This window comes from Mauremys reevesii, linkage group 2, assembly GCF_016161935.1.
Source record: "Mauremys reevesii isolate NIE-2019 linkage group 2, ASM1616193v1, whole genome shotgun sequence".
Lineage (NCBI taxonomy): Eukaryota > Metazoa > Chordata > Testudines > Geoemydidae > Mauremys > Mauremys reevesii.
In genome coordinates, this window is record NC_052624.1 from 185,961,688 (window position 1) to 185,978,114 (window position 16,427).

The following is a 16,427-nucleotide window of genomic DNA, read 5'->3' on the forward strand; positions in this document are numbered from 1 at the left end:
CACTAATGATTATTTTGCTTACTTATTTTTCTTTGGGAAAAAAAAATCATCTGAGTAAAACACAATTAAATATAACTATTATTCAGGGCTTTTGCCTCCATTGCTGAAGCTCATACATTAGTTAGGTTTAGAAGTATAATCCTTAGCTATCACTAAACACCACCCAACTAACATGCATACTAAGTGACATTTTATAAATTAACATAACATTTTATTATAAAAATATCAATATGAAACATGACAGCATGATTCACTGTGGAAAAGGGGTAGAAATGTTATTGCCAAGAGGCATTCTCAAATACTATACTAATAAATAAACATATTTTAAAAGTTATTCTTACAAAAGCCTACTTTCAATGTAATTTTAGAAAGGAAGCTCTTGACATTTTGGAAAGCGAAAGCACACAGAGTACAAGAAAAAGCAGGGCATTCCAGTGTTCTTGTTTTACATTCACATTCTAGTAGCACTTTTCTCTTGAGTCTCTTTCAACAAGACAATTCAAACAAATCTTTATTTACATTACAGATTTACATTTTTACAGTCTTGGAGCCTGATCCTGTAGTCCTTACTCAGCGCACACTGAGTTCTATGGGAATGTTGCCTGATTAAGGACTGCAGATTGAGTCCTTTGTGAGCTTTTAATTTATGTAGTTTTTCCAATGCTCATTTCCAAACACACTGGGAATTTGGGTAAAGGTTCTCTCCCCTGCCCTTTTTTTTTGGGGGGGGGCAGGGTGGGATAGTTATTAAGAGTGTTTAACCTGCTTATTTCTCTTACTACCATTTTAACTAAATATTGCTTATTTTTTCCCCAATGGGGAGATCTTCCTCTGAACAAACCTTGCACAACAGATTCCAGTCATTTGTGATGGATACTAGTAATATAACCATTCAAATATGGCAGTTCTCTAATCTAGAATGAACTGCTCAAATACAAACCATGTCATTATTTCAGACAAGGTACAATAATCATCATTAAATCCAAATTCAAAAGTATTCTCATTATTTCAAAACATTTTTTTTCTAAATTAGAGACAGTCTTCTGATTTAGATATGTGGTAACTAAGAAATACAGGTAGATGAGCTTTCAATAGATGCCTAAGCCACTGCACACATTATCATGAGAGACTATCAACATGGATCTATCTCTATAATACATCAGTGCTATAACTAGCCTGTTATGCTAATGCACAGCTCAAGAAAAGCGTCTTACATTTCAAGTGTGCCCCTCAACTTAAAATATGAAATGTAATAAAACACTATAGTTAGACTATTAGAGCCCACTCTTGCTCCCACTGAAGTTGATGGCAAGCCTCCCACTGAGTTCCACGGGAGTAGGTTTGGGCCCTGAAAGACTGGGGAAAGACTCTGCCTTTCGGATTCCCCTCCAATAAAACAACAGGAATATAAATATCCAGAATACTTTTTGAACTATAGAGCCAGGTATATTAATCTTTTTTTTTTTAAAAAAATCATTTTCTAAAATAGTATTTTTTTAAAAACAATGTAGAAAGTATCTTTTTAAAATAAACTCCAAAACACAGAAAAAATCCGACCAACGTCGCCGATCTAGAAGAGATCATTTCGATATTTTTTATGAAAATTTTTTTTTTTATTCTTTTTTTTAAAGAATAAAAATACTAACAACCTTCCCAAAGCTTCACTTTCTATACTGGCAAGCAAGCAGATGTCATTAATTGTAGGAAACATTAATCTGACATACAGACATTAATTGTACAGCACCTTGTGTGAGTGCTGAGATTCTTTACAGAATTATAGACTATGTACCCAATTCTGCAAGCCCTTACTTGAGTGAGTAATCCTTACTTATGCAAGGCTATTCATGCAAGTAACAGTTTTTAAGATCAGGTCCCATACAGACACTTTGAAAAAGAACTATGTAAGTGAAAGTGGTGAGTTCTAAGTATTCTAAGAAAAAAAAAAAAGCAGTCACTGGAATGAAATGTATGCGGATATGTTTTGCACTTAGCTTCCTACACCACTTTCAATTTTAATTATTACTTTAAAAAACAAAACAAAAAAGTGCCATATTGTGCCACTGATTTTTTAAACACAACTTCCCATTGATTTCAGTGGGGACTTCTGCTGAAAAGTAGATTGCTCTGTGTTGCCCATATTTATCAGAAACATTATATTTTGCTGTCTGATAAAATTCAAGCATCACACTTATATGAATAGCTATATAGGCTAGAGGGAATTCATCTCACCATTTTATCATATCCCAGGCTGTTCAACCTTTTACATCTGTCATAGTTTTAAGCCAAGTGTCTTTTTATATTAGTCTGGACTTGTACTGCTGGTGGAATACTTTAATCATTTATTTTGCATTTGCTTTATGTTTTACAACTTTTCTTTACTCTTCCATCTACTAAAATAAAAGTGATTAAATTAATTAAACAATGCAGTATTTTATCATTTTTATTTTTGCTCAAAACAACGATTAGATAATGAAAGTGCTACTACAATGAAGTTTTACGTGGACTTTTTTTTTTTTTAGTTAATAGAGTAACTGCTTAATCTTGTAGACATCCTGTACTTGTTACTGAAGCAATAGGAGTTGAATGTGAATTTTGTCTGAGTTCTGACTTCAGGGTTTGAGCCACTAACTTCTCCATTATTTGATTTTTCTCATTAGCAATTCAATAACTAAGAGTTATTGAAGCTGCTAATGGTCAAGGGATAAAAAATAACTTTACAATCAGGAGGGTTACTGTATGAAAACCGGTGAAAATTTGTAGCCAACACATCCACAAAGACACTTAAAGCCAGATCTTCAGCTAGTGTAAATATCACTGTAGCTGCATTGACTTCAATAGATGGCTGCCAATTTGCACCAGCTGAGGGTCGGGCCCTTTGTTTGAATTTTTCATGTTAATTTATTTGAAAATGTTTTGAGGAATTCATTTTTGTCATTGCAGTATTTTGTACCGCTTGTGTGCTCTGTTGGCACTATTTGGGAGGTACAAGGTGTTGATGTGGAGAGAATTCTACTTTACTAGTGTCACTAACTATACTCATCAAATGCTGTTCATACTTCAAGCAATGCATCTCTATATGGAATACAATGTTAATCTTCTCTCTTGTAGTCTGAGAGAAACAGAGGGTGGGAACATGACTTAAATGGTACAGTGACTCTTCCAGTTAACATGAGGAAACATGTAAAGTTAGGAAAAAACTGGCACAGCTATGAACCCTATGTATAAATACATAGGGTTTGTAGACCCTATTTCAAGAGTCTTGTATTTTTACAGAAGGACATTCTCTTATATGCTACCGGAAAGCTAACGTTTTTTCAATACCTGTGAGAGAAAAGATAACAAGTGGATGTTTCAGAGATACTAAATACTATTTACTGCTATGAAATGGGCTTAAATTAAGTATTTCAGTCTAGTAAGAATAACTCCTAAATACATGCTGTTAGCTAAATGCCATTTTTCTTAGGACGAACAGTTTTACAATGTCAAAGGAGCCAAAACTGTTTCACTCTGTTTCAGCTTAGCTCCTGTTTTGTTTTTATTATTATTATTAAAAAAAAAACACTTCTGGTTTTGCAGAGAAATTACTTGTAAAGCACCTTTTCAATTATATTAGGTAAGGATCCTTACAATCTAAAGTAATGTTCTCTGGCAGTGCATTGTTTTACTATACATTTTTGTTCCACTGGCATCATAAAAGCCTTAAATTGTGTGCTTCATAATTGTACATACTTTCACAAGAGAATTAGATAAAACAATGAAACGCTCATTTTTTAGGATTAGTATACTTTCAAAAGTTAATGTGTTACTTAAAGTTTTATAATGAAAGAAATATATTGTGAAAGGTCTAAGATATTTGTTAAACAAAATGTTTTCTAAAACTTTTCAGATCACACGCAATAGTAATAATAATGGCAATGAAAAAGCTGGAAAATCTCTTATTTGTGAATCAGGTACAGTTACAGAGCATTTAATAACAGAAAAACTTTAATCATTTTAAAACGTATATGCACTTCTAATGTATAAATTTAAAACTGCCAACCTTTTTCTGTGAAGCAGCATAAGAACTATAAAGAAGTTTCAGCAAAAGACAAATTACCCTTCCCCCTACCAGTTAAAGATAAAAATGTCCTCTAATCACAAAACTAGATGTAGAAATCTCTTGCGTGCAAATCTAATAGTTATTTCAAACAGCAGGTCTTGGCAGTTTTGTTTGTATCTGTAGCAAAAGATCTTATAAATATGCTTCTCAATTACTAAAGATTGGTGAAATAGAATTGGACAAATACTTATAATTCATTTTGTCAGAGTAGACAAACATTTTTTCAAGCATAATTTTTATTTGTTGAACATATATAAAAAAAACCAAATAATTGTATTTTCTTCCAAAAATATTAACTTTCCCATGAGCTAGCAACCTTACAATTGATTGATTCTTGAGAACAATATTACTACTTTTTGCTTTAACTTTATCTCCTAAAATGTACAAAGCATTTTAAAAGTTTGCTTAAATTGTTAGAAGACATTTATTTTCTTGCAAATTAATTCTTTTTAACTCTTTATGATAGCTTTGAATCCCATAAAGAAAGATGAATTATCCATACTGAGCCCAAGCTGTGAAACAGGAGGAGACAAATAGAGACCCCTACTGTGTTTAACAATGGAGAAGAAATTCCAGGCTCAATAGAAAATTTTTCTGTCCTTTTTCACAGACCACAAAAGCTGTTAATATGGATTTGAACAGTGGAGGGCACTCTTGCTATGCAAAAACTTGTATTGACCTGGCACACTTAGCTTGATCTATTCAGTGGCCTAAATCTCAGAATTTGTTAAGTAACAGCCACCTGTGGCACTGTCACTAACTGTCTTCTGTTTAAAACATTTGCAGTTTCTAATTTGTGCAATGAAGCACCAGTTAGCTAAAACACCAGTGCCATTATGTATGCATGCAGATGTGGAAGGGATGCAACATTCACGATTTGTTCTGAATATCTGTGCAAGATATTGTATCAAATAATAAGTTATTTGTTGTTTCAAGACCATATATAATAAGCTATTCAGTTGGCTGATATTACATTATATATATATATGTAAAATACATTTATAGAATTAAATATACACGAACATGCTAACTTTTTTCTGAAACACTATTTTTTTTAAATTAGGAATCCTTACAGTTTCAACGGTGATAACTCTAACAAAACCAGTACTGAAACAGAAAGTACAAAATCAAATAAGGGTAAAGAATTAAATAAAACACCAGGCTTTTACATAATATCCTTGTTTCAGAAAGCTGATGATTAACTAAGTCTTAAACTACATAAATGTAATTTTAGACTGCCTAACTCTGCAAAATAAAACAGACCAACGTCTGAACAAACACTGAAAAAATGGCCAGTCTATGTTTACAGGACCACAAATATGAGAAGCCAATTACGAGCCCAATCCTGCAAAGGCTTATGCACAAGAGAAATGAACACACAAACATTTAAGTCAATGAGACTACTTCTGTGAGTAAAAGTTACTCACGTGCACAAGCTTCTGTGGGATCGAAGTCTAAGTAATTCACTGCTAATTATGTAGCTCAGTCATTTTGCTCATTTGCCATTCTCTGTACTGCAGTGTTGTGTTGGATAACTAAAGATGCATAAAAAGCTAAACAAACCTATTACTGCTAGTCATCTGCAGTTTATGAAACATATTACTACATAGATATAAAATCATACAATGGAATTACCAAATAGAGCTATTTGGAGGGCTCTCTTGAAATAGTGAACAATAAGGCTGTTTTGATTAATTGAAACAAAAGTGCTGTGGCACCTGCAGGGTTAATTAAGCAGTTCAAGATGCAAGGCTGCACAAAAGGAAACCTTTTTCCTTCTTTAAGAACTGTAAACACTTGTCCTGAACTAGATGGGCATTTGATAAGTTGTACAGCATGTAGCAAACTCACAGGGATCTCTAGTTAACACTCAAATTCAGTGTTAACACTTAACAGAACAGTGGTAAGCCGTGCTGCCAAGGTCAACTGCACAGATGTACTAATTGTATTATGAGCTTGACATCTAGTGGCCACCCCTGGCAGGGCAAACCAGGCAAAGGTTAAATCAGCAAGCCTTGTTAAAGCACTTCTAACTACCCACCCTCAGGGAGAGTCCTTCGGAAGCTTGTTGGCACTCCGTGCAATCCCACCTTTTCACTGAGACCAAACAGCCTTTCTATAGTACGCTGGACACTAATGCACAGAAAATACAGAAGGGGTGGTCTTGAACACAAAACTTAACCTGTTTAAGTGTGGATTGAAAAAGACAGGCATACATTGTAAAATATTTAGACATTCTATTGACATTGTCAGAGGTATTATTTATTGGTGTATTTTCCAACCCCAGGAGTTTTGATTTTTTGGGGGGCGGGAGAAGGCACAATATTAACAAAGTCAACACTGAGAAAATTAATACTAATATTGTGTATAGTAAATTAGAACAAAACGAAAACCTAGAATCCAGTGTCGTTTTGCTCAGCATTTCAAATCATTTTAAAATTTCACAAGTTTGTTTTCTATAATTCATTTATGGTATGATTTTTCTAGCTTTTTCCAATTTCCAATATCCCCCCCCTTCCAACCCCTCCCCCAAAAAAACAAAAACAAACCACACACATTTGGAACAGAACAACACTTAAAAATGACTCTAAAAGGTACATTATGGTTTAAACCTTGCTCAATTTATTCATGGAAATCTCCTATTAAATTTAGTGGGAGATTTTACCAGGGTAAAGCAAGGAGGATTCTGGCCCTCTACATGGAAATGTACTGTTCAACAAAAATGTACAAAATTATAACTAGATTTAACAATACTTCCTCTGAAAAGTGTATAGTACATTACTGTCAGCTTACAGAAAAATATTCTGGTTTAAGTGTTTCATGTATGCTTTATTTTGTATAAAATATGTCAGAACTGAACTATTTTAACGTCATACCAGACCTGTTTTATTAACAGCAAAACTAACTGACTCACCTCCTGAGTCAATGGACAGTCTACAGATTATCCTTGTCCCGGCTTGGCAATCAGTCAACAAAGCATATGGGGGTTGGGGGGACAAAAACCAAAAAAATGGAGCCAAAAAAAGGGGGGGGGAACCTCCTAAAATCTTCAAAGATTTAAACTGTTTTTCAGAAGTAGAATTTATGGACGTTTGATTTTTTTTCTTTTTTAAATAAATTCTTATTTAAAAAGAAGCTTGAATACTAGCTTCTCGAATGAAATTTTTTCAAATATTTTAGAAAGTACAAGTTATCAACATTTACATGTAAACATATTAGTATCCCGCTGATACTTATTATACAGAAGTCAGTGTAGCAACTTTGAAGATTTCCCAAAGAAAAGAAAATATCCATATGACCACCTCAAGATCAATGGTAAAACTTCTGTGAGATTAGCAGCACAAAATGAAATGTGACCCACTTTTGCCTTCTTTTTCCATTATCTTGCGTACAACAATCCTTGCGTAAATAATTCCTGATGTTAATCCATACATTTTTCCTTTGAAGAGAATCAAAATTATCTACAACTATATAAGCTACAAAGTTTGTAGATGAATTATGTACAAGAATTCCAAAAGAACTTAAGCAAATAAGGTCAATTGTCCTTTCCCAGTAAAGTGGCAATTAATCAGCGATACTTCTATTTTACCTTAAGATATTATTTTTAAACTAAGTAAGCAATCTCTGGTGTTGTTGCTTCAAAAAGATTGTTTGCAAAATCATAGGAGTTTCATGTTTACTGATAGGATACTGTCACCTTTCAAGTTCTAGAGAAAAAAATATTTTGTGTTTCTAAATTATATGATGTAAACTCGGGGGGGGGGGGAGTGTTATTGGGTTTTTTTATATTTTTAATGCAGATATATTCTTATGCTTGTAGGGTGTATGTTTAATTTATATACACACATATATATCTCAAATAGATTTTTTTAAAGAAAATTGATTACACTGAATTGGTGTAATTATATATGTATAATTTCAAAAGAACACTATTAGTGCAGCTAGTAGATGTTAAAATATACATAATGTAATTCTAGTTCACCAGCATTCAAAAGATACAGGAATTAGAATGTATTATGCATTTCACAAATGTAAAAAAAATCCAACATTTTAATGTAATTATATCCGGTATTTTTAACAGACATTAGGTTGCAAAATCATATTCAAAGATTGCCATTACTTCCTTCCTTTAAGGTATTCTTTTCCTCTCAAAACAAACAATAATACATCTGACCTACTAGTTTAGAATGAAAACACAGTCCAAAGCATCAATTGCCATAGTAACTCTTACCAGAACTTTAGAACAGCAACACTGGAATCACTTTTTTAACATAATAAAAACTTTGTTTAATTATTCCTACTTTAAAAATGCTAAGCTCGTGCTCTTCACTAGTATCATGAATTAATCTGAGTCAAAATGCATGTAATATTTCTCTTTTCTTTAGTAGAATATAATTCTTAATTGCCTGTAATCTGTTGATTTAGGAAAAACAGTACTGCTAGAAATTTAAAACACTAATATCTGAAATAATTTTTTCTTAAAAAGGAAGAGCATATTGTGTTTGATATCAACAACAGTTTTTCCAATTCTTCTGTGGCTCTTTGTAAAGGATTCCCATCATTTTATTTCAATATGGCATCCTTAAAATGTTGTGTGAATAAATATCTTTTTGTTCATTATTCTACAATATATCTAGCAAAGTAATCTATCATTACCAGTTGTTTGCCAACATTTCTTTTCCTGTTTACAAAAGGCATATTTTACCTTTCCACATTAAAAAATCATTTAAAATGATTTTCTGAATGTAAATTTGTAGCTTATGACATTGTCAATTATCTTCAGATTTCAAACACTTTCTCATCAGACTGCCCATACTGAGACTGTTCTGTTGTTAAACTCGGCTGCATTATGCTGTCGTCCAAACTGACTTCAAAAATTATTTACTACAATTCTAAAGCTTCCATTGTAACATCGCCACCTAAGTTGACTGGCCTCCATATAACTTTAAATACAGCCTGCTGTTTATCTTCAATTCTGTTTTCCAAACTGTCAGGTTTCCTTTTGCTACTGTTCATTTTTAATTATAAGTAATAGACTTATAGAACATTCACTTAAAATGCTTCACTTAATGAAAATATACTTTGATAATGATATTAAATATATGCTTACATTCAATAAATAAGCTTCCTCAACTTAATATTGGGTTATCAATAATTTCTATCACAGAGTGTACATACCTAAAAATGTGTAAAAGGATACAGATAAAATAAAAGCATTACTTTGTTTGCTTTAAACCCCCCACACCCCTACAAAACTGCAAAATGACTCCTCCTCTGTTCTGTCCTGGACTGAGTATTTTTGGCCTGTTGCAAAATATGTTCAGGAACTGTGGCAATATCTTGATTACAACTGTGAATGGAAATGAAAAGCACTGACTTGAAGGACGTATTTTAATTCTAAGATCTTCTTTGTGCATCTAAATATATTTGACCTTTTAAATTGTTTTAAAAGTAGCAATATTTGTATTTTGTATTATAACGTGCAAATGGTTTACACTATACAAACGTGCACTACATATCCTTCAACTTGTTTACACTACTACGTTCACCTTGCTCACATTTCTGAAATGAAAGTGAAAAACCAATAACTCTGCTCCAGCTTTTTTATTGTTAACTACGAGGGGTTTCATTCCATTAATTTAATATGTTTTAATAAAAGGGGACACAGCACATTTCGATAACAGCCTTCTAAGGCTGAGAAGTATTTACATTGTTGCATTTTAGGGCTGCTGTGAAAGCCGATTTTGAGCTATTCAGGGACCACAATAATAACGCTTTAAAATTCCTCACTGGGATGCAATGTAGTCCTTTTGATGGAAAGACTGTCTTTCTCATTCGGCAGAAATAAATCCATTCATTTGATCATGTAGTCATTGAGGGCAATACAAAACAAACCAAGTGTGAGAAATTCTATGTGATGAAGTAAACAAAACAAAACCCCCCCAAAAAAAATATTTCCATGACAAAAAGATTCTTTGTCCTTAATCTACCCACCATATGCAAGCGTTTCTTTTTAGCATATCTCCTGTTCTAATCTCGGGTGACATGGCTACATAGATAAGACTCCCGAAACAAAACAAAACAAAAATAGTTTAAGAATTTTGTTCGATATATTAACTCACCAGAAGTGACATAATGAGGCAATGCAGTGGTCCCCCCCAACTACTGAAATGGAGGCTGAACATTTAAAAGTTTATAAATGAGAAATTCTTAAACCAAGAACCCTCCCAATAGACACTGTTTAATTAATCTTGTTTCCACAATGCCAGATAATTTCAATTTAATTTTTGCACTGTCACTGCTATCCTTAAACTAAAGTAAAATAAAAAGACACCATGTTTTGTTCTTCAGGTGTGACAGAAAGCAGCATTTCCTTGCCTGTCTCTTATTGTCAGTATCCAAAAGGCTTTTCCAGAAGTGGTTCTCAGCCCCTTCTCTTTCCTTCCCTGGACAGTAGAAACCAACCACCTCCCACCCCCCAAAAATACCCTGGGAAGGAGAAAGGGGTGGTGGCAGTCCTGGGTTTGAAGATTTGCCAATCTGACAGATGTTTTAACCTGATGAAGTGGATTCACACTACCCTAAGCTTCTAGGTCGTGAAGTTCTGATACCATAGTCAAAATCCTCCTTAGGCTCCAACTTTCATCCCTTCCCTCCCTCCCCTCCATGCAACTTGTAAGTAATTCCAGTTTTGAAGCACAAATAAAGCGGTGTGACTTTTTTGCATATTGTTTTGGTGGAAAAAAAGTAACAAGGGAGTCTGGAAATAGTGTCTCACTTACTGGTTTATGCAAGAAATTAAAAAGATAAATCATATGGAAGAAGGAAAAGAAAACTTTCCATTGGAAGCCCTGAACCTAACCAAGGAAAAGTGAGGGCTGTAGGACAGCCTTTGGAAATTCTACTTCTAATCTGCACAGTTCATTCTATTTTTTAAAAGCCTGAACCCCCATTTTCAAAATGTTATGGGGGTGGGGGGATCACTGCAGCCCCGGGACACTTGTTTACTGGCAGTTTGGGCACTCTGTTGATATTAACCCAGACATATGTGCCTCAATATGTGTATGGGGAGGGGAGATTCATGGCGGATGGGTGGGAAAAATAAACCTACCCCCATTCTATGTGGCTGCTGTGAAAGATGATGGTGGTGGCAGTGATCGTTTGTAGTCATTAGGACTAATATTAATCAGAGACGAGCCCAGAGGAACTGAACTGAGATGGGGGGCAAAGATAGCAGGGAGGAAAGAGACCAGAGCGCCCAGGCTCCTCGAGACAAACTCTGCACCCCCAGCCAGCCAACTTCCCAGCTATGACAACGTCCCCTACACCCTTAGGGGCTGTGCCCCCCTCCCGCTCCCCAAAGCCCCCTTCTGCCTGGGGGGAGGAGTCAGAGGTGCAGGAAGGCAAAGCCTTCCCACCTAGAAAGTGGGGGTGGGCGCTTTGGCAATGGGGGGGGGGCTCAGCAGCCCCGCCGCCTTGAGGAGGGTGAGTGTGGGGGTGGGGGTGACCGAGCGCGCTGGCCCGGTTTGTTGGGAGTGTGGCTGGAGCCGGGCTGCTCCGAGCCCCCCTGGCGCTGCTGCGCATCCCAGCCCGGCGGCGCTGCCCCGTGCGGCTCTTTCTGCTGCCCCCCGGCAGCTGAGCAGCTCCCAACTTCCCTGCTTAGGGGGAGGAGATGGGGCGGGGAGGGGGGGCATTTCTTCGGCTGAAACTACGCCTGGGCGCGCGAGAGCGAGCAAATCACCCCAGCTGGGAAGGGGGAGGAGAGCTCGCCTCCCGGGTGCCAACCCCTCTGCCTAGCGCCGCTCCCACAGCCCGGGGCCAGCCCGAGGACTCACCCCCCCAGCCGAGTCCAGCGCGGATGAACTCGCCGTCAGGGCCAGCTGGGCGCTGATGGGAGAGATGGTTTCCTGGGCGGGGGGAGAAACTTGGCTGAACTGTAACTTTTCCGCTGTGTCTCCCCGGAGCGGCTCTAATCCTCACTCCCTGCAGCACGGGGAACGAGCCGTGGCCCGTGAGGAAAATAAATAAATAACCGCCCCCCCCCGCCCCATCACAGACACACAGAGCGAGAGACACACGGAGCAGCCCCTTACCGTGCTCAGAAACTACCTCCGCCTGCAGCTCCTCGTCCGACTTGAGATGCTGGGGCTTCGCTTGCTTTCGGCGAGACATGCTGCTAACTGCGGCTTCTGGATGCTGCTTTTTGCAGAGGCATCAGCAGGAGAGGGGGGGTAGCCGGAGGGAGGGGGCTGGAAATAATTGATCGCAAAGAAAAAGTCGAGTGGGGGGGAACAAACTGAGCGAGCGAGCGGGGGGATTAGCCGGGCGGGGTGTGCGCGGTGCTGTGGGGCGTGCGCTGCGAGCTGCGGCGGCTGCGCGGATCGCGCATGGGGCTCGGTAATTATGATTGTGAATAATGCATGGCGATTAATGGTGCTGGGGGCGAGCGCGGATTGGCCCGGCTCCAGCGGACTCAGGCTGCATATGTAAATGAGGGACGGGGCTCAGCAATTAGCCGCTTCACTCCGCCAAATGATGCGTCTCCCCGGCACCAGCAGCGCCTCCTGCAAGAGGCACCGACCCCAGCGGCGGCGGCGGCGGCAGCAGGGGCAGCCGCAGCAAAACACACAGACACGCACACACAGCGCGCAGCGGGGCTCTGGTGCGCACACACTTTACACAACATATGTGCGAGCTTCACTTGTTGGGGAAGGTCATGATCTTCGTGGTCTTCTTCCCCGCCCCCCCTCCGCTACTTTTGCTCGGCTTTCTTCTGCTCTCTGGGCTTTTTTTTTTTTGCACCACTCGGCGTCTTCTTCTCTGCTGGCTCCTCTTTCCCCAGAAGTTGCTCTGGATGGCATCTGATTTCTGGTTGGGCGCGCGTGTGGGCTCGATTTCTGCTTGGTCGGGAGGCGAGAAACTTTTGCGGGTGTGCTCCTTTTTCTTCCCCCTCGTCTCTCCTTGGAGCGTCACATTCTTGTCTTTTGCTCTTCCTCCGTCCTGCTTCTCTTTTTTCTCCTTCCCCCACCGCGCTGACTTTTGCGCTTTCCTCTTGGGGGAGGGGGACAAAACCACAAACCCTTGGGCAGTTTTGTCTTTCACCTCTCTCCTTCCTTCTTTGTCTTGCAGCTTCTTTCTCCACGCAGAGCCTCCCCGTCGCTGGTGGTGCGGCTCACTTCCTGTTGGCCATGGGTAGGAAGTTTTTGCCCCCCTCTTCTCGAGCAGGTTGCGGTGACTTTTTTGGGACACGCTGCCCGGCGTTCGCCCCCCGCCTAAGCTCACTTGTGTGCCCCGTTGGCTACTAGCAATAGTCTCTCGCGCGCGTGGGTGCTGAGCAAGTCTGATCTCCAGCAAAGAAGCTCGATCCAGCTCGAGGTCCTCTCTCTCTCTCTCTCTCAGGGTTAGGGTTCGCTTGCTGCGCTGCCTGCAGGGGGGTGAGATGGGTCACCCCCGCCTTCCGCGCACTCCCGCCACAGCTGAGGTCTGCCGCTCTCCCCCCGCTCAATGCCTCCTCTCCGCGTAACAGGAGGAATGTGCAAGCCGAGGTTGCTGCTGGTGCTTTCGGGCAGATAAACTTTCAAGTTTGGGAGCGGTGCGGGTCACACGGCGGCTCCTCCTACTGCTCCAGCTCTCCACCTCCTCCTGCCCCCCACCCCCCTTGCTCAGCAGCCCGATCTGCTCCCAGCCGCCTCCAAGTGCTTCTCTCCCCAGACGCTTTCCCAGCAGCGGCTCGTTGTCTCCCCCCCCACACCCCTCTTTTTAAAGGAGGGCGGGCGGGGAAGGGCTGGGTCCCCCCACCCTGCCCCTCTGTTGCCTTGCGAGTTGCTCAGCAGCGAGCTCCTCACTCCCTTCCCCTGGGGCTGTCCGCTGGCTCGCGTGTTTTGGGGCGAGGGGATGGTCCACGAGGCGAGTGCCCGTGGGCGTCCCCTCTGCCCTGGCTCGCCTCAAGCCCTGGGGAACTGCACAAGTACTAGACTTCAGCCACAAGTTGCTCTTTTTTGTGGTGGTGGTGGTGGTGGTTGGGGGGGATCTCTGCTGTGGAGAGGGACACGGGCGCAGGCATCTCCCATAGCAGCGACCCACCGCTAGGATGTACCACATAGTTACCGATGGCCCCAGCATCCTCTGCATCATCATCGCACAGTGATCAGGGGACACTCCCTCCAGCACCAACATTTATTTGTTTGGGTTTTTTTGGCTCTTCTGTCCCCCATTTTATTTCCTTTCTTAAATCTCACTTACAGGTCAGACCCTCGGCACTGCGCCTCATCCCTCTTTTGTTTTGCTCTAGTGGCTCTCAGTTTCCCAGAGCCCTTGTTTGGGACCACGAGAGCAACAGCTCACCTGGCACGAAACAGAAGGGAGCTGCGGGCAGGGGTTTGGGGACAGAGGAGACAGAGACTAAGACCAGTGAAATGGATTTCCTTCTAATCTCCATCCTTTTTCGCCCCCACCCCCAGTTGTAGTCCTTGAAATACACTAACCTCGGCTTTTTTGGGAGACTTCTGAGTAAACTTCCCCTGCTGCTAGTTTCTTTTATCTTTTGCATTGTGATATTATCGCTAGGCTTTTGGTTTCTTCGCCACTTTGACGTAGGAAAACAAAATAAGTTAAAGGCGCCAGGTTAGGCCAGTCTGGATAGTTTATGGCCACACACGCTTTTAGATATGTTTGTATTTTGGGTGTTCGTTTTTGTTTTGTTTGGTTTTTTTTAAAAAAAACCCTCAACACATCCTAAAAAACAACCTAGAAAGGGCAAAAAAATGGCTTTAAATGTTAAAGGGCTGTCTGTTTTCTACGCTCCATTCGTGTGATTTTAAAGGTCGACCCCTTTAAAATCGCCTTCTGCATTTACAAATAAAATACTTCTTGCAGTCTCTAAATTCTAATTCTAACTTTTCTGCGACAGATCCACTTTGGCGGAAAGTTTGTCACCCGGAGTGTTTCTAAACTAAAATGTCTGGAAACGACATTGAGGACTGAAACCTGATGTAATTTTCCAATATGAAGGGGGAGGGGGCTTAAGCACTTATTAAACATAATGTATTTTCACCGACAGGAAGGGGGCTGTTACACACACCACACACAAATACAGTTTTACACACACACACAAACACACACACACTCAATGCAGGCGAAAGCGATCTCTTGCGAGTGTTAAAGTAGCCTTCAGAAAGTGCAATGGTGGACATATTCTATTTACATCTTCTCTTTCAGATGGCACAGAGGTAAACTTCTACAGACTTGCTTTAGGTGAAAAAAGCTCAGCTACCGACTGTGTCTGAAACATTCGCCTGGAATCAGAGATGCTGCACTTTAATCTAGCACAGGCATTCTCCCCTCCCCCCGCCCCATTGCAGTAGCAACTGAAATGTGTCAATTTTCATCCCGTCATCTTCGGAAGGGATTTTGTTGTTGCTCAATCAACATTTTCTTCCTAAACTTTAGAATTTGCTATTTCTCAAGGTCTTTTAGCGTCCCCAGTAGCACAATGATGACTTGTATGGGATTTGTATTGCTTACAACCTGTCTAGAAAACATTCGAGAATGTTATGAGAACGTACTTTGTCTTCTGCTTAAAAAGTGTAATATGCTTTTGCCAGACGTGAGAGAAACTTTAAGTGGAAAATTAAATAATCCAGTCTTTAATATTTAATGAACAACGGAGATCACAAAGGCAAGAAAGGCATAATTACCAGATTTGTATCTCTTGACATTTACATATTCTAGGGTTACAAGAAGTGACACATTTTATAGGGCTGTTTTTTTAAAGAAGCGATACACGTAAGCTGTGGACAAAGGTGTAGGGCTCTGCGTCGTTTTAAGACCAGGCTACATTCACGTTTCGTTGAGTGGCAAAGCAGACGGAAGAGACTCTGGTGAAATGATCACTTTTAACCCACACCTGCATATGCCCCTTAGATTAGAAAGCAGAGTGCTTTGATCGCTACGTTTTGTAAATGAGCACATCGTAGAGGCGAAACTTTTGTAACTGATTTAGGTGAACAACGTCAACCCAAACACGTAAAGGGTTCGGAAGGCAAGTGTAAAGTTATCATAAAGTGGTTTCTAATCTCTCGGCCCCCTCCCCCCACTTCCCTTATTAGATGGAAACTTTTTCACGATTCTCTTATTTAATCTTTCACGCTGAAGTATGAAAACATATTTACTGAAGTTGGGCTGCAAAAATATGGTCATTTCGGAGGGGAAACTGATTAACACAATCTCCCTTTCTTTTATGCACGTGTGTGTGAACAGATAAATACAGTAAACTCGAGCACAGAAATATGTAAATGTGTGTATAAAATACATGTATTTACAATTATAT

General features: G+C 39.8%; 1 protein-coding gene and 1 long non-coding RNA gene across 6 annotated transcripts in view; one reads left to right on the forward strand and one right to left on the reverse strand.

Annotated features, from left to right (window-relative positions):
- Positions 1-4,743, forward strand: part of LOC120398692 — a 7,462-nt gene extending 2,719 nt beyond the window's left edge. The window contains exons 2-3 of the long non-coding RNA XR_005594634.1: positions 3,887-3,950; positions 4,566-4,743. This is a non-coding gene — a long non-coding RNA (uncharacterized LOC120398692). The remainder of the gene's footprint in view (positions 1-3,886; positions 3,951-4,565) is intronic.
- Positions 1-12,331, reverse strand: part of SALL3 (spalt like transcription factor 3) — a 46,715-nt gene extending 34,384 nt beyond the window's left edge. For 4 of the 5 annotated variants that reach the window (XM_039526250.1, XM_039526249.1, XM_039526248.1 and 1 more), the window contains exon 1: positions 12,193-12,331. In XM_039526250.1, coding sequence (XP_039382184.1) covers positions 12,193-12,271 — 79 coding nt within the window. In that variant the 5' untranslated portion in view covers positions 12,272-12,331. The remainder of the gene's footprint in view (positions 1-12,192) is intronic. The other variant, XM_039526246.1, reaches the window with a different exon arrangement.
- Between the last annotated feature and the right edge of the window lie 4,096 nt (positions 12,332-16,427).